This window comes from Gorilla gorilla, chromosome 8 (assembly GCF_029281585.2).
Source record: "Gorilla gorilla gorilla isolate KB3781 chromosome 8, NHGRI_mGorGor1-v2.1_pri, whole genome shotgun sequence".
Lineage (NCBI taxonomy): Eukaryota > Metazoa > Chordata > Mammalia > Primates > Hominidae > Gorilla > Gorilla gorilla.
The window spans coordinates 115,411,068-115,437,046 of NC_073232.2; the positions used below are offsets into that span (position 1 = coordinate 115,411,068).

A 25,979-nucleotide genomic window follows, 5' to 3' on the forward strand; every position below is an offset into this window, starting at 1 on the left:
TTACTAAATTGAACAATTTCAATGTAAAGAGATTGTCTTAATAACCAAGGGAAAAATGTTTGTCACTTTTTGACACCATTAACTTGTATTTCTGCTTTAGATAATCTCTTTCAGCTGCCAAATTAACTCACCATTCCTTTCCCTAGAGAGCTAGAATCTTGAAAGAAGAGACTATAGGATTTTCTTCCCATTTGAACAGCAAGATCTACATTGGGAAAGTATACTGCTTTCCCCTGCTTTCTGACAAGTGCTCCTAAAAGTGTCTGTGACCAATTAGAAAAACATTAAATGCTGCAAAAATAAGGTTAAGGCAATAGAAAAACAAATAAATGACAAAGAGTATGGAGGGAAGAGAAAAATTCAAATCAGGAACTGTGTATATTTTTAATGTATTACTTGTTTGGTAAAAAAATCATGACCATATCTAGGTAGCAAGTACTCCCGTAATTTCGTTTTTGAACACGTATTATTCATTCACATTTGTAGCCTAAATCGAACATCAAACTGTGATTTGTCTAATTTGAGATGGACAAATTAATACTGTTATATTAATAGTTCCTGAGAAGTGTCTTTATACGTTTTAAGGTTTTTGTGTAAAGACAAAATTTTTTGACAGACAATTTCTGAAAGATTCTGTGTGTCACAGTTTCACATACACGTGCAAGCACATATGCTCAACTTGATCCCTCATCCCCACTACTTCTTAAATTAAATGCATTTCCACGAGATTGAAAATATTTTACTAAATTCTGGAAAGATGTTATAACTACTGATTAATAATACACTGACTCTTTCAAATATATCTTAGAGAAAGAAGGGAAAAACAGCACAGTGCTGGTGTTTAAGGGCTACAGGATAATGAAAAAAGCTAATGGCTCTAGTTTTTTGTTTGGTTGGTTAGTTGGTTTCAGAAGCTATATAATTTATTTAATAAAAAAGGATGTGGAAATTTAAACACAAAGTTTACACAAATAGGAGACCATGAGCTGGTACCCAATGCCCCACATCCTCATAAGGACAAAACATGCTGATGAAAACATCTACACAGACTAAGGATTCTACAAGTTAAAAAATAAGTTCATCTTTTCCATATTTGTCATGGAGTTTCAATGACTTCTTGCCCAGTCCTCCATCTAATTGCAGCTGACCATTGGGAAGACTGGCTAAATTCCTGCATATACCCTAGGTACAGAAAAGCAACCCTAGTACATCTCTGAGTTTTTTGGGGTTTGTTTGTTTTTTGTTAAGTTCTGGGATACATATGCAGAATGTGCAGGTTACATAGGTATACATGTACCATGGTGGTTTGCTGCACCTATAAACCCGTCATCTAGGTTTTAAGCCCTGCATGCGTTAGGTATTTGTCCTAATGCTCTCCCTCCCTTTGCCTCCCACACCCCGACAAGCCTCAGTGTGTGATGTTCCCCCTCCCTGTGTTCATGTGTTCTCAATGTTCAACTCCCACTTATGAGTGAGAACATGCAGTGTTTGGTTTTTGGTTCCTGTGTTAGTCTGCTGAGAATGATGGCTTCTAGCTTCATCCATGTCCCTGCAAAGGACACAAACTCATTCCTTTATGTGGCTGCAGCTCTAGTTTTTAAAAAGCCTTATACATACTATGTGTGCAATCATTTCAATGGAAAATGAACACATTTCCCATCTGTGTTAAGAATAACATACTGTCCGGGTGCAGTGGCTCATGCCTGTAAACCCAGCACTTTGGAAGGTCAAGTGGGGAGATCATCTGAGGTCAGGAGTTCGAGATCAGCCTGGCCAACATGGTGAAACCCCGTCTCTACTAAAAATACAAAAATTAGCCGGGTGTGGTGGCGCATGCCTGTAATCCCAGCTACCTGGGAGGCTGAGGCAGGAGAATCTCTTGAACCCAGGAGGTGGAAGTTGCAGTAAGCCAAGATCGCGCCATTGCACTCCAGCCTGGAGGACAAGAGCGAAACTCCGTCTCAAAAAAAAAAAAAAAAATTAAAATTTTTAACTGATACAAGTTTATCTGTGGCAGAGTAAGAGATACAAAATCTCATACCTAAAGAATGGCTAAGAGTAAAAGTCAAAAATGCCCAAATATACATATCAATGTATGATTTTACCATCTTATTTCTTACCAGGGTCTCTAAAATAGTAAAATTTAGTACTTTTTCTATCTATGTGTACAAACTCATGAGCCACATCTCAAGGATATCTGATAATTTCAATATTCACAAATCTTACTGGAAGCAACCTGAAAATAAAAGCTTCTGGCAGCCAAATACATGATTAAGTCAGCAAATGTCAATTGAATTGCCTACTGTGAACCCACTGTGTTATACCCAAAGCAGCAGTTCTTAAGCAATCAGAAATTGCTACTCACCAGCAAGGGTATAATCCATATCAAAACCAAAACACTTTATCTTTTCCATTGCTAAACTTCGGTTCACAAACACCCTATAGAAAATAATAAAAAATAATATCTCAACACTGGAAAATAAATTCTCAAGTTTAATAAAGTTATTTGGCTATTTTTCTAGGTTTTCTCTTTATTTTTCCAATTGATTTTTTAAACTTTTAAAATTATATATTAAGATGTATAACACGACATGCTGTTTGATATACTTATCTTGATACACATATACACAGTGAAATGATTAATACAGTCAAACAAATTAACATACCCATTATCCCATATAGTTACCTTGTTTTCTTTCTTCTTTTTTTTTTTATTGTGGTACAAGTACTTAAAATCTATTGTCTTGGCAAATTAACAGTACATAATACAATATTATGAAATATAGCCCTCATGCTATACATTAGATCTCTTAGACTTATTCATCCAACATTAACTGCAACTTTGTACCCTTTGATCTACATCTTTCCATCCTTCCCCAACACTGTTTTGTTTTTGTTTTTTGAGGCAGAGTCACTCTGTCACCCAGGCTGCAGTGCAATCATGACTCACTGCAGCCTCAGCCTCCTAGGCTCAGGAGATCCTCCTTACCTCAGCCTCCCAAGTAGCAGGAACTACAGGCACACGCCAGCAAGCCCGGATAATTTTTTATTTTTTGTAGAGACAGAGGCTCACCTATGTTGCTCTGGCTCGTCTTGAACTCCTGGACTCAAGCAACCCTCCTATCTCGGCCTCTCAAAGTCCTGGGATTACAGGCATGATCCACCGCGCCTGGCCTCCAATCACTGTTTTGCTCTTTGTTTCTATGGTTTCCTTTTTTGATTGTTTTTTAGATTGCACATGTGAAATCATGCAGTATTCTTTGGTGTGTCTGGCTTATTTCACTTAGCATAATGTCTTCTACGTTCATCCATGGTGTTGCAAACGGTAGAATCTCCTTTTTCAAGGCTGAATATTCCATTGTGTGTATATATACCACAATTTCTTTATCCATTCATTCAGCCCATCAACAGATATTTTTTTTCCATCTCCTAGCTATTCTATATAATGTTGCAATGAACATGGGAGTGCAGATATGTTCACAAAGTGGTGATTTTACTTCCTTTGGGCATTTAACTAGAAGAACTGCTGGGTCATACGGCAGCTGTATTTTCTTTAGGAAGCTCTACAGCATTTTCCACGGTGGCTGCATCAATTTACATTGCCACCAACAGTGTACAAGTGTTCCCTTTTCATGCATCCTTGCCAACATTTATTTCTTATCTTTTTGATAAAAGGCATTCTAATAGGTATGAGATGATATCTCATTGTGGTTTTGATTTGCACTTCCCCTGATGATTAATGATGTTAAGCTCCTTTTCAAATACCTGTTAGCCATTTGCATGTCTGCTTTGGAGAAATGTCTATGCAGGTCCTTTGCCCATTTTTGGGTCATTTCTTTTTTCGCTATTGTTTGAGGTCCTCATATATTTTAGATATTAATCCCTTAACAGATACATGGTTCGCAAACAGTTTCTCCCAATCCATAGGCTGCCTTTTTATTTTGTTTCTCCTTTGCTGCGCAGAAGCTTTTTAGTTTGAGGTAGTCCCACTTGTTTTTGCTTTTGCTGCCTGTGCTTTTGGTGTCCTATCCAAAAAAATCACTGCCGAGACCAAGGTCAAGAAGCTTTTCCTTTGTTTTCTTTTAGATCTTCTCATTTAAATACCAATATTAAAATCCATAATAAAAATTATTCAAGGTTGGGAGCAGTGGCTCACACCTGTAATTCCAGCATTTTGAGAGGCCGAGGCAGGCAGATGGCTTTAGCTCAAGAGTTCCAGACCAGCCTAGGTTAACATGGTGAGAACCCAACTCTACAAAAAATACAAAAATCAGCTGGGGATGGTGGTGTGCACCTGTGGTCCCAGCTACTTGGGAGGCTGAGGTAGGAGGATTGCTTGAGTCTACGAGATCAAGGCTGTAGTGAGCCAAGATCACACCACTGCACTTCAGCCTGGGCAGCAGAGTGAAACCCTGTTCCCCAAAAAATAACAAATAAATTAAAAATTGAAAAATATTATCCAAGTCTTTCTTATACAGTAAATGAAATCAGATATTATACAAAAATATACAGATTTGTGTATTGTGTCCTGGCATTAAAAATGCCATGTATTCAAGATTTCAGGGAAGAGGCTCTCCTTTCCAAAGTCTGACCCCATAAAATAAGATTACTTTTGGGATTTTATAACTCATTCACTTATTAATTTATAATTTATTTAATAAACAAGTCATTTAAAGCCCACTGAAGATAAAAATATAGATTAAATAAATAGCTACTGTCTATTATACCCAGATACTGTGATTGAACAAAAGACTGTACCAGCCCTCATGAAACTTATATTGTAATTTACTCTGTTTATCCTTGCGGAACTCAGCCTACTAGGAAGGAGACCTTTAAATAATTTCAGCAATTCAGTAAGTACTATAAAATAACATGAAGGAGAGAGTACCAGTTGTTTAGAGAGGTCAGGAAGAAATGTTTGAACTGAATCTTAATCAATCAGTAGTTTTCCATTAGGAAAATGCAAGAAAGGCAATGCAGGCAAAATAACCAAGCAAAGAAAAGGTTTACAGTAAACTACAAAGCATTTATTGTGGCTGGAGTTGAGAAGCTTTCTTTGGTTTTGCTTCTGTTTGTTTTCACAGAAAGAGGTTTTCCAGGGGGCAAGGATGGGGGAAGGAGCAATAAAAGCTATGAAAGGTTAGTAGGGGTCAAAAATCATGAAGATTTTGTAAGCCACATTAGGGAATTTGGACTTTATCCTGCATTTAAGACCAAAATATCAGAGTTTAAGGAAATGAAATAATCAGAAAGATCACTATGAAGACATAGGAAAAACTGAACATATAATAGTATGGTAGACCATCAGCATGATGGTCTTTCAGGGTAAGTTTTAATCATCTTTAAAAATAAAGGCCAGGTATAGTGGCTCACGCCTGTAATCCCAGTACTTTACAAGGCAGGCAGATCACTTGAGCACAGGAGTTCGAAACCAGCCTAGGCAACATGGCAAAACCCCGTCTCCACAAAAAATACAAAAAAAAGCTGGGTGTGGTGGCACATGCCTGTAGTCCCAGTTACTCGGGAGGCTGAAGTGGGATCTCCTGAGCCTGAGAGGCAGAAGTTGCAATGAGCCAAGACTGTACCACTGCATTCCAGCATGGGTGACAGAGTGAGACCCTGTTTCAAAAAGAAAAAAAAGAAAGAAGAAAAGAAAGGAAGGGCCAGGCACGGTGGCTCACGCCTGTAATTCCAACACTTTGGGAGGCTGAGGCGGGTGGATCACGAGGTCAGGAGTTCAAGACCAGCCTGGCCAACATGGTGAAACCCTGTCTCTACTAAAAATACAAAAATTAGCTGAGCATGGTGGCGTGTTCCTGTAATCCCAGCTACTCAGGAGGCTGAGGTAGGATAATTGCTTGAGCCTGGACTCGGGACGCGGAGGTTGCCGTGAGCCAAGATCACACCACTGCACTCCAGCCTGGGCTACAAAGCAAGACTCCATCAAAAAAAGAAGAATAGAAAAGAGAAAAGAAAAGAGGAAAGGGAACAGAAAGGGAAAAGACAGAAAATAAGGTTATCCTTTCCACTTGATCCTCAGCTTGGTAGCCAGCCAAAGTTAAAACTGCATGGCTTCTCCTCTTATTACCAAACCTTTTCTTTGTCTTCATTTCATAAGTAACTGTAGGAAATTAGAATGATATAGATCAGTGGATCTCAAAACTGCAGTGTACATCAAAATCACAATCACCTGAGTAACTTGTTAAAAATAAAAAAGCCTGGGCTGGGCTCCCCCATCAGTGATCTAGGTCAATGGTCTCCAAAGAAGAGTAACTGCATCAAGGGATGCAAAAAGCCTCCACTGGGATACAGAAAGAAAATATCAGATCTTCTATTGATATTTACCTCACCATTTAAAAATGCCTAATTTATATATTTATATATGTTTCTTAATTATTTTCAAGACAGAGTCTTACTCTGTTGCCCAGGCTGGAGTACAGTGGTGTGATAATGGCTCACTGCAGCCTCAACCTCCCAGGCTCATGTTATCCTCCTACCTCAGCCTCAGTCTCCCAAGTAGCTGGGACCACAGGTATGCACCACCATGTCCAGCCTATTTTTCTTTCTTTTTTTTTTTTTTTTTTTTTTTTGTAGAGATGGCCTTGGAGACTTTAAAAAAAGGAGTTTGAGACCAGAAGTGGTGCCTCACACCTATAATCCCAGCACTTTGGGAGGCCAAGGTGGGAGGATGGCTTCAGCCCAGGAGTCTGAGACCAGCCTGGGCAATATAGTGAGACCCTATCTCAACAAAAAATAAAAAATTAGCCAGGTGTAGTGGCACATGCCTATAGTCTCAGCTACTCAAGAGGCTGAGGCAGGAAGATCACTTGAGCCCAGGAGGTCAAGGCTGCAGCGAACTGAGATCGTGCCACTGCATTCTAGCCTGGGCAACAGAGCAAGACCCTGTCTCAAACAAAGAAACAAAAAACACCCTCCAACCTCCAGCCCCCAAACATATCACCTTCTAATATTTCATCAAATATCACCCTGTTATTACTGATAAAAGCATCTACTTTATTATATTTTCCCAGTTACATAAATCCTTTTGAAAGTACAACAGGGATAAAAGACAAAATAATGGTTGTAGCTCTAGAAACTAAATGTAACTACTGAAGGCTTTTCAAACAGATTCTTAATTCAGGCTAGAGAGCCAACTGGATCAAATCCTTGATCAGGCCCTAACAGCTGACATGCCTAAAATATTCTATGGGAATACAAGCAGGAATGGATTGGGGATGATTTTTTCCCTTGTGATACAATCCAGGAGAGAAGTATGTGGAACCACATAATAAAAGAAACAGCTTTTACTCTCATAGAAGAAAGATGCTAGCTAGCTTCAAGCACAGCTAACATTACAGGAAAAAGGAGATTTTGCTGTTAATGTCAATCAGTGCTTAAGACAAGAAACTGTCAACAGTCTCAGCCAAGTACCAGCTTCTTTCTTTGTTAGAAAAGAGATTAAGCTTGTACTGTCATGAAAATATATCAAATCATTTATGTATATTTTTAAGGATTCAAAGATTATAATGTACCTTTATTATCTATGTAAACTCTAGGAATAACATATTTCAGGAATATGAAAATCTGGTTTTGCCAAAATAATCATTGCTACATATCCATCAAATTGCACTTCTCATCTCTTTAACCTAGTCACATTAACTATTCAATCAACACATTCATTGTCTACTACAAAGCAGATACCATTTTGTGACATATGTCACAGAAGCTGTTCTTTAGGGAGCAGAAAGAGCTAGGACAGACTTTATAAGAGTCTAAAATTAGGAAATAAGATGTTTTCCTATGAAGTTCTACCAAATATCCTTTATCTTTCCATTTTCATTCAAAATAAGTGCTCTAACCACAAAAGCAATTCCTGAACTTAGAAACAATCACTTCTGTCTCCCCCCAATTCATTTCTATTATGATGTTTATAAAAATGAAAAGCCTCACATATATTCTCATCTTTCCTTTTCTTTCCCTAATCTAGGCTACAAAACATGAAGGGAGGCGCAGTGTGGAATTAAATCTAATTTGTTGTATGAATAGCTGAAGTGCATAAGCAAAGCTATAATGGCAAAATAGAACAGCTGTATTATAGAGAACTGCAATAAGCCAAATATAGTTATTTGGCTATATATTCCACAGTTTACAAAGATAATAAACACCCAAATGCTTAAAGTATGCACTGACTTCAGCACAGAGGCAGCCTTAAAGCATGAAATACCATGTCTCCAGGATACAGTCTTCAAGAGAAACTAATCTCTTGGTCTCAAACTAATGACTACTCTTCACTGAGGTTATAGCAAAACAAAGTGTTAGGTACTATATCAACTAAAAGGTACTATATCAATTACAAGGCTGGCCCACTGCCCCATCATACATTTCAAAACAAAAAGATTTATCTGCTTGAGGAATCCAAAAATTTCTATTGGTCTCCGGACCTTGACTGTACCTTTGCCAATGTCAGTTTACTGTGTCACATTTCTAAATTATTAACGAGTGGAACATACTCCACCCCTATGTTCAAGAGCTTGAACATATCGGAGAAATTAACTTACCGAAGCTTGCTTTTAGAAAAGCACAAACTTGCCGCCCTAGAAAGCATGACTAAACTAAGCATCCAATCTTAAAGCACAATTAGCCAGCAATTCCAACATACTAAGTCTTTTGTAAGTTGCAGATTCGAGCATTAACATGAAAAACAATCTCTAAGTGACAGGAACACTCTAAAACGAAGCACAGACTTCAATATAAAGACAAATGTAACAGCTTTTATTATCATATCCCACAGCAGTTAAGACATTAAACTTGAATAAACTCTATCCAAGTAAATATAAATATTAACCATAAGAAATAGAGCCATTAATATAATGTGCTTTAGAAATAAGAATATTCTCACACTTAAGTAACATGAACATGCAATTTATTAAATTTGAAATTTTGTAAATAGCAATCTTAATGGCTTTGAGATTTAACTTGTAATTCAAAGCAGTATTACCTCATCTGTCACTGGTTGCCGTTTTGGAAAGTGTAAAACTATCTGAGTCAACTAGTTCTTGAAGTCACATAACAAAATTCTTCGTAAGGTCCCTAGTATAGTTTTTTTGTGACTTAACTTCAAGAAGTTTAGCCTGAATCAGGCCCCTCAAAAGCATGTATCTTCCGAGACAGTGCTGGAGAAAACACCTCTGTGTTTAATTTAACTTGTCATTGGATATCACTGTTGCTCCACACAAATCCATTTGGAATAGAATTTCTTTGGCAATGGTGAACTTTATCTGTAACTCCTCCCCTTGCCTAGGAGTCACAATTTCCTGGCCAAGTGCCCAATGACAGTTAGTGCAACAACAAATGAGACTAAGGATTCAAGTATAAAATCTTCTTGGGCATCTGTTTTCCTTATGGGCTTGCATAATTATACATTGAAAATTTGCTACAATCAAGAAAAGAAAAAGTTACAAGTGCTTTTTGAGAGGGCAAATTGAAATTATGAACTAAAGAGTATGTGTCTGTATATATGCATATTTTTACTTAATAGAAAATGCTATAATGTGGATTTTTTGTTGAAAACCCAATCTCCAAACTAGTTCCTATTTCTGCTATGGGCACTCCCATTCTCCCACTCAAGCTTCAAATCTAGTTACTATCTTTTGATTCTTTCCTCTTCTTCAAATCCACATCCAATCATCTAATGTGCCTTCATTTAAATTACCAAACGTCTCTGGAATCCAATCTTCCATTCAATTCACAGTGCTAACAACATGTCCAGGTCCTCATTAGTCCAGCAATCATCTCCCAATTGCTCTGCCCTCGCACTAATGCCAAATTAATTGCTTTGAAGTAGTGCTACTCAAAGCATGGTCCACAGGCCAATGCTGGATTATGAACATTTGTTGCTAACCCATGACATGACACATACAGAAATTTTAAGTATTTAGAAACTTTTATAGTAATTTGACAGAGAAATTTTGTTTGTTGAATGTAGTAATAAAAAAGGTAGGCTTACATTTTGTCTTCATTTTTCTTGAAATTCATTTTTATTTTATAAATGTGTCCATTTGAAACAGATTGGAAAAAAGTTGTTTATAAACTGGTCCTCCCTCACAGATAGTTTGAGAAGCACTGTCCTAAAACCCTGATCCAATCATATCACTCTCTTAAGAACTTTTAGTCATCGCTCACTACCTACCCAATTAATAAATTGCAAATTATTGGATCTTCAAGTTCAAAAACTTTCATTTTGTCAAAATCAGTTTGATCTTACATTGTCCCACATCATGCACCTTTGGCTGTAGTAATGAAAGTGAGCTACTTGCTATTTCCTAAATATGCCCTAAGGCTTTGTTTATATTCTTTTCCCTAAAAGGGCCACCTCAGTTATCTCTAATTATCAAGACCCTGCATCTCAAGTGATTTTGTCAAGGAACTATCAATATTCTGGTTGTGCCACAGAACTATGTGACAGTAATGTCTCTGGGTCTCATTACTTTTCTACTTAACGAAAAAACTGCATCAGCAACTAAAATTCTATAAAGTTGTGACCCAAATGACAGGCTTAAACCTTCAAAATTCCCTATTTTGACACTTACTATATGTTGTCATAGACATAAAATACGGTAGTTCTCTTTTTCTTTATTGGATTATAAACTTTGAGACCAGGATTTATAATCTGCCCAACACCTAACATAGGGCCTTGTAATAGCAGACACAATATTTAACTGAACTAAAAATTAAGCTTAAACTAGAAACTTAATAGGGGTTTGTCATCGCCAGAGGCTGTGGGGAGGAGGGAACGGGCAGTTTCCGCTAATGGGTACAGGGTTTCTTGTTGGGGTAATGAAATGTTCTAAAATTAGATAGCGGTATTGGTTGCACAACTCTGTGAATATACTAAAATGATCAAATTGTATGCTTTAAAAGGGTGAATTGAATGATACGTGAATTGTATCTCAATAAAGCTGTTATTAAAAACAAGTAATAGGAAGACCTCAGTCTGCCATTATGTCTCCATCCTCCGTAAAAAGTATGCTTAATGATATAAAAAGTATTATAGGTAAGAACTTTATGAAATGGATTCTTAAAAATTCAAAGCTCAAATACCATGGACATACAGACACAACAAGAAATTTTGGGTTAGATTCTAAAAGCAACAGACATCTAGTAGCATTAGTTTTGCTTTCATAAATTCTAACCAATAACTTCTTACTAATTTGTTTCAACATTTTCTCTGAGGAACATCAAGAGGGATACATTTTGTTTATCAGATTGTGTCAAGAGAACAGCAGTGGCTGGGTGCGGTGGCTCACGCCTGTAATCCCAGCACTTTGGGAGGCTGAGGCGGGTGGATCACGAGGTCAGGAGATTGAGACCATCCGGGCTGACATGGTGAAACCCCTTCTCTACTAAAAATAAAAAAATTAGCTGGGCATGGTGGCAGGTGCCTGCTGTAGTCCCAGCTACTCGGGAGGCTGAGGCAGGAGAATGGCGTGAACCCAGGAGGCAGAGCTTGCAGTGAGCCAAGATCGTGCCACTGCACTCCAGCCTGGGCAACAGAGTGAGACTCCGTCTCAAAAAAAAAAAAAAAAAAAAAAAGAGAGAACAGCCTCCTGTGCATTAAAAATCTGAACAGTGCTCACTTCGGCAGCACACACACTAAAAATCTGAACAAATGTGTTATCACTTATAAAATAAAACATGAAATTATAATACTCATTTTACTCACTCATATACTCAGTATTTAAAAGTTCCAGAGAAAAGTCAGCATGGAGACATACATGGAACAAAATTTAAGATGATTAAGATTTAAAATGCCATCAATTATAAAATGTACCCATATTATATACCAGTAAGAAAAGGGGGAAAATTCCAAGTCACAGCCTAGGAGATTCCACAAAAAGTTAGGATAGCAAAAGGGATATACTCATAATATGAGGATAAGGGAGAAATATATCTACAACACAGAAGGGCCCACAAAGAAATCTGTACATCTCAGCCTTGACTGTACATCTATTTCCCATTTTGTACTGAGTCCAGGGAGGGGGAAAATCTCTCCCTGAGAATTTGAACAAGTCAGTCACGTAGGTTGTGCTCTGAATTTAAACTATCACAGGATGGTTGATATTTTCCCCAGGTGACCGAAAGAAGCGAAAGCAAATCCTCTCTGGAAGAACTCAACTTGAATTCTAGGTGGTATATTGCCAGATATAGCCCAGTTTCTGGGATGTTTAAATGTAAAAGAAGGTCTATCTTAAAAACTATAAAATAATAGGAGTACTGATGATAATGTAGACTCTCTTTCCACCAAAGATTTTAAAGCACACTTTAAGGAGATTCATCAAAAATATTTAAGGAAAAGACATTAAAATTCCCTTCACCTTCATTCTCAAATGAAGAAATTGTGACAATGGGAGCAGGATGGTAGGAAATATAAGAGAGGGCTAACTACCAAATCAGAAAAATACACAAGTTACGGGAGAAACCAGGACAATACCAGTATTTCTAAGAATATATTTACTATTCTAAAACCTCAGTCTAATTAAGCACAGGCTTTTCCAATCTCTTTTTTCCTATTTTCCTCTGAATTGTTTTTCACTTTTTCTCTACAATTTTTGAAAGACCAGTGTATAGAGGATCATTCATAAAACACAGCAAAATTTCAGGGTTAAACTCTGTGAGATAGAAATTAGAGAAGAAAATATGGTTATCCATGTTAGCTAAGTCCAAATTAACAAGTATACTGTGCCTATATTGGAAGAAAGGTCAAAACCCAGAATTTAAAATAAAAACAAATAATAAAATTCATTTTGGCCTTTTACCTAAACGACAGCAACTCTAGTAATTAAAAAAAAAAAAGCACTTTAACAACTCCAGAGGGCTAATTCAATCATGACACTGCAAAGAGACTATATTTTTCCCTGCATTACACATCCTAGGAGCAACCATATTTTCCCAAAGATACCCTTTTGAATATGAATAATCAACAACCGCTTTACAAAATTTTAAATCAGCAGGATGAGGAGCTTCTCAAGTCTCATTCCTCCACCAACTTTACCAAGGTATCATTTACTTAAAATAACATTCACCCGCCTTAAATGAAAATTTCGGTGAGTCTGATAACAGTATACACTCATGCAACAACTACTACAATCAAGATGTAGAATATTTTCTTCAATCCAAAAAATTCCTTCATGTTCTTTTGCAATACCCTCCCCAGCCCTTGGCCCTAAGCTACCACTAGTACTTTCTGTCACTGTAGTTTTCATATAAATGGAATCAAGTATTATTTTGTCATGTGTCTGGCTTACTTAGCAATACTTCTGAGATTCATCCATGTTGCTGCATATATGATTAGTTCTTTTATTCCTGAGTATTTCATTGTATGGATATACCACAATTTGTTTATCCATTCAGTTAATGGACACTTGGTTTGTTTCCAGCTTTCGACTATTATAAATAATGCTGCTACAAACAGTCACATACAAATTTATGTGGGCATTTTTTCATCTCGGGTAAATATCTAAAAATTGAATTACTAGGTCATATGTTAAGCATATGTTTAACTTAAAAAGACATTGCCAAAACTCTTTTCTCTTTTGCACTCTTATCAGCAATGCATGAGAGTTACCATTGCTCCACAGTCAGTGTTTTTAATTATAGCCATTTTAGTGTGTGTGCAGTGGTATCTCACTATAGTTTTAATTTGTATTTCCCTAATGACCAATAACATCTTTTCAAATCCAATTTTGTGAAGCATCAATTCAAATATTTTGCCCGTCTTTAAACTGGGCTGTCTTATTATTGAATTACAAGAGTTCTTCGTATATTTTGGATCCAAGTCTTTTATCAGATATAAACATATTCAGAATATTTTCTCCCAGTCTGCAGCTTGCCTTTAAATATTCTTCATGATGTCTTTCAAGAAACAGGAATTTGGTTTTTTAAATTTTGATGAAGCTCAACTTATCAATTTTGTCTAACAATTTTTATTCAGTTTACCTAAGAAATGTGTACCTCATTCAGGGTCACAAAGATTATATTCAGGTCTATGATCCATTTATTTTAATGTACAGTTTGAGGTAAAGGTCAAGGGTCAAGGTTCTTTTTTTTTTCCTATATGAATATTCAGTTGTTCCAGCACATTTGTTAAAAACACTAGCCTCTCCTGGCCAGGCGCAGTGGCTCACACCTGTAATCCCCAGCACTTTGGGAGGCCAAGGTGGGTGGATCATCTGAGGTCAGGAGTTCGAGACCAGCCTGACCAACATGGAGAAATCCTGTCTCTACTAAAAATACAAAATTAGCCGGGCATGGTGGTGCATGCCTGTAATCCCAGCTACTAAGGAAGGCTGAGGCAGGAGAATCGCTTCAACCTGGGAGGCGGAGGTTGCGGTGAGCCAAGATTACACCACTGCACTCCAGCCTGGGCAACAAGAGTGAAACCTGTTCTTAAAAAAAAAAAAAACAAAAACAAAAAACACTAGCCTCTTGCCATTGAATTAGCTTAACTTCATTGCTGAAAATCAATTGATTATATATATGTGGGTCTATGAACTCCCCATTTGGTTCCATAATCTGTATGCCTATCTTAACACTAATATCACACTGTCTTAATTACCATAGGTTTACATAAAGCTCAAGTATAATTTTGGGTGATTTAACTCTATTAATCTTTTCCTATTACTATTAGGGAAATATTTCATAGCTATCAAATGATAACACGGTACTAAATGTCAATATTGCACTTATGAAAACGGTGAATGTAAGAATTTTTTTCATCCCCAAGCACAAAATGTATCCATTTATTTCTAAAGATAGCATAGAGAATAAAACTTAATTGATTTCATTTATATACTCCATGTACTTCAAATGCACTTATTATCCATTCAGACAATACAGGCATTGCTCCAGAGGCTCCTAGAGATAAACCTAAAAAAAAATCTGCCCTTACAGTGTCCTAGAGGGGTAATATAGGTCCCTCCAACTTTCTCTAACTAACCAAGTCTAACATATACTTTACCATAGGGTAAAAATTAGCACTAACTACTTCCAAGAACTTTAACCGCGTCTAGAAATACAATTCATCTTAAATCTACAAACTATAATAGCTTTATAAACAACCCTGTGTACAAGATTGACAAACATACTAGCACCTGTGATAGTCCTTATTATAAAAATGGTTTAACACCTACCTCTCTATAGCCAGTGGTAGAAGGAAAGAAAATATACCAACCTAAAAAGGCAGTCCTTTAAGAAAATATACCAATCTAAAACGGCAGTCCTTTCATAATTTCCACATTTAAAAGAAACCTCAAATTTCTAGTGATGTCATAAAAGGTCTAAAAATAATACAGAATTACTTATACCCCTGGTTGTTCTCGTTATTCAATAATGAAGTCTAAAAATAGCAGTAAAGTGGGCCAATTTTATTTTGTTCATAATCAATACATGATTAGATTAAAATAAGTTGTAAATGTGAGGCTCTGGAACCACTTCAAATTTTCTTACAGAACAAAAGAACTAGAAAGATAATTAATAGATTCCAGAAAAATAAAAACTAAACTTTTACTGTATTTTTAAAGAATTTTTTTGAGAGATTTATGTCCTATTTTATTAAAAGAAACATCTCTCTAAAATTAACCAGGTCTAGTTATGCCTGAAGGCTAGAAATGAAATAACCAACAGTATGCAGTTATTAACTTATCACTTATAATAGTGGTCACAAAAAGAGAATCAGTAATAATTCAGACTCTGAAGCATAAGAGAAAATAATACAAAAATAATACAGAACTATCTTATATTGCAAAGCAAATTAGAATAGGGAATTCTACTCTAAATTATTTTTTGCCTACACGCCCCAGAAACAAAATCATAGGCTGTTTTTCACTAAATATTTCACACCATTTTCTAAAGGTACAACTTATTTTAAAACGCCATTGAATTTTTAAGCTTCCCTCAATTCTTCAGTAAACCACCGTTTGCTTCCAATCTTGATAAATACATTCTGCAGAAAAACAAAATGAATTTACCACAGAGTAAACAAAGTACTTATATCTTACAAAATTCCTATTAAGATTGCCCTTACTCAGTGCCGTCTTTCAAAACAACAATAGCAACTTTACAGTAGATTACACATGAAACACTATAAGATTTGGGCTGAATTTCTTTCAATCTCTGCCTCTACCTCCACTCTCGGACTGGTAGCACTGCTTATTAATCTTTTAATTCATGCAGATGACACCTCTTCACTGAGAAAAATGAAAGAGAAAGAATAATAAAATCACTTACCCTTCCTTAGACATTCTCAAAGATCTACTTCCTCTGGATGAGAATACAGGATCAACAAACAAGCTTCACTGATCTCTTGAGAACTGTAGCTCATTTGTTAAAGCACAGAGAACTCAGGCCCTGAGAGGCCCAACAAATTTGGGCACAATGCCGAACCCTAACTAGGCAATATCTCAGTGACCAATATCCTCAGCTTTAAATACTTGAAAACTTAAGAATAATTTTTTAAAAAATTTCAAGACTAGGAAAAATAACTAATGGCCTGAACTGTTTAAGCCTGGCCAGTTAAGGAAGGAGACAATCCAAATGGCAAGTTCCCGTAAGAGACAGGAATCGTTACTGGCAAACACAGAAAAAGCAAATTTACCCCCTAATGAGGCCCTCCAACAGTACGCAAACAATGTGAGTTTCACAGAATCAAGCAGCCCTGGTCGGTCAAAATCATTTTTAGTTTACTCGGGGAGCAAAAAACACAGGATAAATAATTTTATGTTTTAATTATTAGTGTAGTTATTTCCTCCCTCAGAAAATGAACAATGTGAATTACAAGAGAAGGAAGTATGTGCAGATCATATTACAGGAGGAACCTAAAGTATTTCCACAGTGAGGTTTTTTTTTCTGACTTCATTAACTGCTTTTAAACAAAACATCTGCATTCACAAATATTTCACTTAATCGCCTGAAAATTTCAGCTCATGTGAAAAGATATTTACAGATCTTTGGCATATGGGGGATAAATCCAGAACATTCTAAAGGTTAATTCCAAATCTCAGAGCAAACTGAGCTTTGAAAAAAAAAAATATGTAACATTCCTGCCTCCTGACCAATATAATGCATAGGGATTATGCAACAGGGGAAGAAATAAATAAGTCTGCTAAAGTCTAAGAACATTGAGATGGCAAATAAATCCTCCTCATGGTGATTCAAATTAAAAATAAAATACATATACCTTAAAGAACGACTACTTGAATTAAGGCTTAAAATTTTTTAAAGCTTTATCCCTTTAAATATTACCTAAATATCTTACCATAAAGGTTTCTTTTTGTTATTAAAATGTTTAAATAGTTACTAAGTAATTAAAAGCACTACTAAATACTATAAATTCAAAATAAAATTAAGGGATAAAAGACTTTAAGGTAGAAAAAATAAAAAAGAAAAAACAAAAGAAAATTATTTTCAGTTTATTTAGAAAAGCAGTATGGTGTAATGGAAAGAGAATGGGCACTAGAAGAACTAAGGCTTAAATTCCAGCTCCTCCACTTTCTGGCTTTGGAAGTTTGAATAAGTTACTTAACCTAAGCCTGAGCGTTTTAATCTATAAAAGGGAAGATAACATCTGGTAGGGATGTTGTCTGTCACATGTAAGCACTCCAAGAACTATTACTGAGGGTAGGGGAACAGGAAAAGCAACTGGATTATCAGGCATTGCCTCATTAATATATCTCTTGGGAAATACTTTTTTTAAAAATCTAAATCTCAAGTTTTACACAAATATGAAGGATTTCCATTGACTATCCTCAAAGCAAATTCCATAACTACAAGAATACAAATTGAATATGGAAAAATGATCTAATCCTTAAGGGTGCCAACTTCCCATGGATTCTTTAGATTTTCAGCTTGTGGTATCACAGCTCAGTGCAGTGGAAATAAATGTAATTACTATTTTAAGACTTTACTATTGGCAAAGAGAAAGGAAAACAAAAATTCTCGCTTGAACTGAGGGTACACACTTACAGAAGCTTCCTGTGCAAAAGGTAAGGCATTGTCTAAAGATGATTAGCTCTTTCAAACTCCATGCATACATTAAACAAATATTTACTGAATGTCTGTGTGCCAGATACCAGTAATACAAAGATAAACTTGGCAGTCCTTGATTTTAAGAAGCTAGTGAGAAGGTCCATTCAAAAGTAGCTATGAAGTAGTGTGTTAATAGTAGTATTAGAGATATGCACAACAGAAAGGGACATATAGATCCTCTTGGCTGAGTCTTATTGAGAGATAGGATGAGATACTGTTTTTTAAAAACTGACACTGTTCTAAGCTCTTTATTTATTACCTCATCTAATCTTTGCAATAACTCTATGAGGTAAAGTTATTCCAGTTTAAAAGATTACAAAATTAAAATTTACAAAACTTAAATGCTGGGATTCTAAAGAAATGAACAATCAAAAATGCCAACCCTAGTCCCAAGCTCTTAATCACCAGGCTAAAAGTATTAGCAGCAGGCTAAGAGGAAAAGAAGAGGTCTCCAACAGAAGAGGAACCATGAACAAAAAGCAAAATGACATAAAAATCATGATGTGTGAATAAAAACAAAGCTATGAGCCCGGGAGGTCAAGGCTACAGTGAGCCATGATCACACCACTGCACTCCAGCCTAGGTGACAGAGCAAGACCCAGTCTCAGAGAAAAAGCAAAGCTAGATACAGTTGACAGAACGCAGAATCTGAGGAAGAGAACTGCTCAACACAAAAGTGGACAGAAAAAGATCAGTCTTAGAGAGTCTTAGCGGGGTTAGAATTTATCCTGTTGCATGCTCGATGTGATATCACTAAAGGATCTAAGCAGGATTATAACATTATTTAAAAAATGAATTAGGCCAGGTGCCATGGCTCACACCTGTAATCCCAGCGACTCAGGAAGCTGAACTGGGAGGACTGCTTGAGGCCAAGAATTTTAGACCAGCATGGGCAACATACAAGATCCTGTCTCTACAAAAAAAATTTAAAAATTAGCCGGGTATGGTGGCATGCACCTGTAGTCCCAGGTACTCGGGAGGCTGAGGTGTGAGAATTACTTGAGGTCAAGGTGACCACAGTGAGTTATGATCATGCCATTACACTCCAGCCTGAGCAACAGAGTGAGACTCCATCTCTTGAAAAAAAAAATTTTTTTGAGGAGGACAAGGCTGAAGGTGGGGAGACCTACAGGGGGATACTGCTGTAATCTAGGACAGCGATAACAAGGGCCTGGACTATGGCAATACTATCAGTAATGAAAAGGCCAGAGTCTAGAAATAATTAGATTCATTTTAAAGTATGCATGTGTGCTTAAATAAGACACTAAAATTTGAGCATGGTGACTATATTATTCCTCACTTCTTGGATCTATGGTGGTAATATTTAGAAATGCTTCCTAATGGATGTAGTAACAATTGAAGTCCTCTTTTAAAAAGCTTTCAAGGGGCCACGTGCGGTGGCTCATGCCTGTAATCCCACCACTTTGGGAGGCCAAGGCGGGCGGATCACCTGAGGTCAGGAGTTCTAAGACCAGCCCAGCCAACGTGGCGAAACCCCATCTCTACTAAAAATATGAAATTAGCTGGGCATGGTGGCGCATGCCTGTAATCCCAGCTACTCGGGAGGCTGAGGCTCGACAATCACTTGAACCCAGGAGGCGGAGGTTGTGGTGAGCTGAGATCACGCCATTGCACTCCAGCCTGGGCAACAAGAGCGAAACTCCATCTCAAAAAAAAAAAAAAAAACTTTCAAGGGCCAGGCACAGTGGTTCATGCCTGTAATCCCAGCACTTTGGGAGGCTGAGGCAGGCAGATCACGAGGTCAGGAGATGGAGACCATCCTGGCTAGCACAGTGAAATCCCATCTCTACTAAAAATACAAAAACTTAACCACGCGTGGTGGCACGTGCCTGTAATCCCAGCTACTCGGGAGGCTGAGGCAGGAGAATCGCCTGAACCCAGGAGGCAGAGGTTGCAGTGAGCCGAGATCACGCCACTGCACTCCAGCCTGGGCAACAGGGTGAGACTCCATCTCAAAAAAAAAAAAAAAAAAAAGCTTTCAAAGGGAAGTGGTTGGAAATAGAGTCAGGAATATAAGTCAGGTCTTACAACTCTTAGAACAAAGTTCCCTAAGTTCACTAAGATTTAAATGTTTAATATATAACTAGAAACTGCAAAAAGTGACATAGCAGATTTGAAAAAATATTCCAAAATGAAATGCTGAAACAAAAAAAAATTATGTAAATCAAAATTTTTTAATGTGATTAATAGATTTCACAACAGATCAGACCCAACTGAAAAGAGAATTAGTGAACTGGAAGATAGGTCAGGAAAAACTTTCCAGAATGTGACACAGAGACAAAAGAAAGGATGGAAAATACAAAAGCATAAGAGAAGAAAGGACACCATCCCAATCTACCATATGCTTATTAGGGTTCAGAAGGAAAGGAGAAATAGGGCAGGAACAATATATGAAAATACAACCACTGAAAATTTTACAGAACTGATTAAATACAAGCACAAAATCAAGAGGTCCAATGAATCCCAAGCCAGAAAAATAAAGAAATCCAAAGTTTATTACCTACCAACTTTGGGAGACATATGGGTGGGAGTAACATTTCTGATATGCCTTTTGCATAATTTTGACTTTTAAATGTATATTACTCTTATATATATTATATATAATAATGCTATAACATAGGATGTATTATGAAATGTTATATTATGTTAAATTATTTAAAAATTAGATCAATAGAATGAAAAAGAAAAAAACACTTAACTGAAAGCAAACAAATGAACCTAATTATACTGTATACAAATACCCTAACCACGCTGTAGAGAAAAAAAGCAAGAACGAACTAATCCAAGGAACTAAAAAACACAAAGTCTAAGCCTTTAGACTTTGGCAGGGTAAGGTAAGAAAGTGGAAGAATGGCAAATAAATCCTGAACTTTTTAGGTTTGTTTGTTATGGTATGAGTTAATCAACTGAAGCAATTTTAGATTAAGCAAACTAAATATGTTGATGATGTCAGGAGCCAGGGGTTTCACTGTGGAACAAGAGATATACAAACATGGAATGGGAGTGAACAAGAAGGAACTTTCCTAGGATGGACTAGCATTAGATGTAATGGTGTGAACTCATGATTTCTACAATACATATAAAAATGCATACCCAGTGAAAAATGCTACACAAATTAAGGTAAAGACATCTTTAGAATATGCCACTCAACATCAGCAGAATACACATTCTTTTCAAAAGCATATAGATTATTCAAGATAGACCACAGAGTAGCCCATAAACCAAGACACAGTAAATTTAAAAGGACTAAAATCATGTAAAATATGTTCTACAACCACAATGGAATGAAAGTACAAGTCAATGACAAAAGAAAATTTGGGGCCAGGTGCGGTGGCTCACACCTGTAATCCCAGCACTCTGGGAGGCTGAGGCGGACAGATCGTGAGGTCAAGAAATTGAGACCATCCTGGCCAACACTGGGAAACCCCGTCTCTACTAAAAATACGATAATTAGCTGGGCATGGTGGCACGCACCTGTAGCCCCAGCTACTCAGGAGGCTGAGGCAGGAGAATCGCTTGAACCCAGGAGGTGGAGGATGCAGTGAGTCAAGATCGTGCCACTGCACTCCAGCATGACAACAGAGCGAGACTCCATCTCAAAAAAAAAAAAAAAGAAAATTTGAGACATTCACAAATATGTAGAAATTAAACAACACACTCCTAAATAATAGAAATCACAAAGAAAGCTAGAAAACACTTACAATTTAATGAAAAAAAGGACATAACAAAATCATTGGGGTACAGCAAAAGCAGTGCTCAGAGGAAAATTTATAGCTGTAAATGCACATATTTAAAAAGAAGAAACATCTCAATTAATAGCCTAGCCTTCCACATTAAGAAATTATAGAAAAAGAACAAAATCAACCCAAATCAAACAGAAGGATAGAAATAATATATTACAGATTAGAGCAGAGATTTAAATATATATATATACAAAATCTAAAGCACTGGAGAAAAATCAATGCTTTTTCTTTAAAAACATCAACAAAATTGACATTTAGCTAGACTGACCCAAAAAAAGAAGACTCAAATTACTAAAATCAAGAATAAAAGCAGAGGCCAGGCACGGTGGCTCACACTTACAATCCCAGCACTTTGGAAGGCCAAGGCAGGCGATCACTTGAGGTGAGGAGTTCGAGACCAGCCTGGCCAACATGGTGAAACCCTGTCTCTACTAAAAATACAAAAATTAGCCAAGCATGGTGGCGGGCACTTGTCATCCCAGCTACTTTGGGAAGCAGAGGCAGGAGAATCGCTTTAACCCAGGAGGCGGAGGTTGCTGTGAGCCGAGATTGCACCACTGCACTCCAGCCTGGGTGACAGAGCAAGACTCTTATCTAAAAAAAAAAAAAAAAAAAAGAATAAAAGCAGAGACATTACTACTGACCTCACAGAAATAAAAACAGATATAATACTATAAATAACTATATGCCAACATATTAGGTAACCAAGATAAAACAGACAAAAGTAGTACAAGACTTGTACACTAAAGACTACAATACCTGGAAACACACAAATTACCAACGTTGACTCAAAAAGAAATAGAAAATCTAAAGAGATCTATAAGTAGTAAGGAGATTAAGTCAGTAATCAAAAAACTTCTAACACTGCCAGGTGCAGTAGCAGATGCTTGTAGTTCCAGCTATTCAGGAGGCTGAGGCAGGGGGATCACTTGAGGCCAAGAGTTAGAGGCTACAGTGCACTATGATCAGGCCCGTGAATAGCCACTGCATCCAGCTTAGGTAACAGAGTGAGACCTCATCTCCAAAACATGCACACACACACACACACACACACACACACACACAATTAGAGCTAATAAACAAGTTCAGCAAAGTGGCAGGATACAAGATTAATATACAAAAAACCAGTTGCGTTTCCATAAACTAGCAATGAACAATCCAGAAACAAAATTAAGAAAACAATTCTATTTACTATAGCATCAGAAATAATGAAAGACACCAGACTGGACAACATAGCAAGACCCCCTTCTCCACCAAAAAAAAAAAATTTAATTAGCTAAGCATGGTGGTATATCTATAGTCCTAGCTACTTGAGAAGCTGAGGTGGGAGAATCACGTGAAGCCAGGAGTTCAGGGTTACAGTGAGCTATGATCATGTCACTGTACTACACCTTGGGTGACGGAGCAAGACCCTGTCTCTTTAAAAAAAAAAAAAAAGAAAGAAAGAAAGAAAAGAAAATACTTAGGAATAAATTTAACAACAGAAGTGCAAGACCTGTACAATGAAGACTACAAAATACTGTTGAAAGAATTAAAGAAAATCTAAATAAATGGAAAGACATCCCATACTCATGGATCAAAAGACTTAATACTATTAGGACAGCAATACTTCTCAAAGTTATATATAGAGAGAGTCAATGTAATTCATAACAAAATCCAGCTGGCTTTTTTATATAAATTGACAAGCTGATCCTAAGATTCATATGGATACAGGAGGGCACCAGAATAGCCAAAACAATCTTAAAAAAGAAGAGTAGGTTGCTGTTTTTCAAAACTTACTACAAAGCTGCAGTAATCAAGACTGTGTGCTACTGGCATAAGGACAAATACATCAAACAAATATAATTCAGAGTCCAGAAATAAATTCATACATCTATGTTCAAATGATACTTGACATGGGTGCCAAGACCATTCAATGTGAAAAGAATAGTCTTTTCAAAAAATGGTGCTAGGACAACTGGATAGTCACATGCAAAAAAATGAATCTGGACCCCTATCTTGTATAATAACACAAAAAGTAAATGAAAATGGATCAAAAATGTAAATGTAAGACCTAAAGCTATAAAACTATCAGAAGAGAACACAGGAGTAAATCACTGTGACTTTGGAATAAGCAATGGTTTCTTAAACATGTCATGAAAAGCATACTCGAAAAAAGAACACATACATAAATTGGACTTCACCGGTATTAAAATAACATGTGTTTCAAAGGACACTACCAAAAAAGTTATTAATGAAAGTCAGCCCACAGAACGGGAGACAATATTGGAAAATCATGTATCTGATAAAGGTCTAGAATCCAGAATATATAAAGAACTTTTACAACTCCACAATATAAACAACTCATTTAATAATAATAGGCAAAACACCTAAACAGACACTTCACAAAAGATACACAAATGGCCAGTAAGAACATGAAAACACGCTTACCATTACTGGTCATAAGGGCAAGTAAAGACCACAATGAGATACTATTTCACACACACTCACATGGCTATAATTAAAAAGGCAGGGCCAGGCACGGTGGCTCACGCCTGTAATCCCAGCATTTTGGGAGGCCGAGGCAGGCAGATCACGAGGTCAAGAGATCGAGACCATCCTGACCAACATGGTGAAACCCTATCTCTACTAAAAATACAAAAATTAGCTGTGCGTGGTGCATGCCTGTAGTCCCAGCTACTCGGAAGGCTGAGGAAGGAGAATCACTTGAACCTGGGAGGCAGAGGTTGCAGTGACCTGAGATCGTGCCACTGCACTCCAGCCTGGCGACAGCAAGACTCCATCTCAAAAAAAAGGCAGTAAGTGTGATGAGGATTTGGAGAAACTGGAACATTCATACACTGCTAGAGGGAATGTAAAATGATGCATCTGCGCTGGAAAATGGTTTGGCAAAGTGGAAGCAACCCAAATGTTAAGCAACAGATGAATGGAAAAACAAAATATGGTATATCCATACAATATATTTTTTTTCTTTAGACAAGGTCTCACTCTGTCATCCAGGCTGGAGTGCACTGGCACAATCATAGCTCACTGCCACTTTGACTTCCCAGGCTCAAGTGATCCTCCCACCTCAGCCTCTTGAATAGCTGGGACTACAGGCATGCACCACCATGCCTGGCTAATTTATGTATTTTCTGTAGAGATGGGGTTTTGCTATGTTGCCCAGGCTAGTCTCAAACTCCTGGTATGATGCAATTTGCCCGCCTCACCTACCAGGAAGTGCTGGGATTACAGGCATCAGCCACTGTGCCTGACCAATAGAATATTATTTGGCAATAAAAAATAATGAAGTACTGAGATAGGCTACAATACAGATGAACCTTGAAAACACTATGCTAAGTGATGCAGGGCACAGTGGCTTGTGCCTGTAGTGCTACAGTCCCAGCTACTCAGGAAACTGAGGCAGGAGTATCATTTGAGCCCAGGAGTGTGAGGCTTCTGTGAGCTATGATTGCGCCACTGTACTCCAGCCTGGATGACAGAGTAAGACTCCAACTCTTAAAAAAAAAAATAAAAAAAGAAAATACTATGCTAAGTGAAAGAAGTCAGACACAGAAGGCCATAAACTGTATAATTTCATTTATATGAAATATCCAGAATAGGCAATTCCATAGAGACAGAAAGTAAATTAGTGGCTGACACGGGCTGGAGAGAGGGGGAAATGTGGAGTGGACTACTAATGAGTATGAGGTTTCTTTTGGGATAATGAAAAATGGTTGTACCACTTTGTAAATATACTAAAAGCCACTGAATAATATACTTCTATTTTATATTATGTAAATTATAATTCAATTGTTTGTTTGTTTTTTGAGACAGAGTCTCGCTCTGTCGCCAGGCTGGAGTGCAGTGGCGCAATCTTGGCTCACTGCAACCTCCGCCTCATGGGTTCAAGTGACTCTCCTGCCTCAGCCTCCCAAGTAGCTGGGACTACAGGCACGCACCACCACGCCCAGCAAATTTTTGTATTTTTCGTAGAGACGGGGTTTCACCATGTTGGCCAGGATGGTCTCGATCTCTTGACCTCATGATACACCCACCTCGGCCTCCCAAAGTCCTGGGATTATAGGCATGAGCCACCACGCCCCACTGAAGCTGTTATTTTTTAAGAGAATACACACACACACCTTCCATAAA

The 25,979-nt window shown here is 37.3% G+C and overlaps 1 protein-coding gene across 26 annotated transcripts in view; it reads right to left on the reverse strand.

Moving 5' to 3' along the window:
* The window catches only part of NT5C2 (5'-nucleotidase, cytosolic II), a 188,023-nt gene that overhangs the window by 46,021 nt on the left and 116,023 nt on the right, over positions 1 to 25,979 (reverse strand). For 20 of the 26 annotated variants that reach the window (XM_055352861.2, XM_055352857.1, XM_031015197.3 and 17 more), the window contains one exon: positions 2,366 to 2,439. The exons of 4 other annotated variants lie outside the window; for them this stretch is intronic. In XM_055352861.2, the coding sequence (XP_055208836.1) occupies positions 2,366 to 2,439 (74 nt within the window). Of the gene's footprint in view, positions 1 to 2,365; positions 2,440 to 16,284; positions 16,827 to 25,979 lie in introns of those variants that run through there. 2 more of the 26 variants (XM_004050033.5, XM_019034783.3) reach the window with 2 other exon arrangements.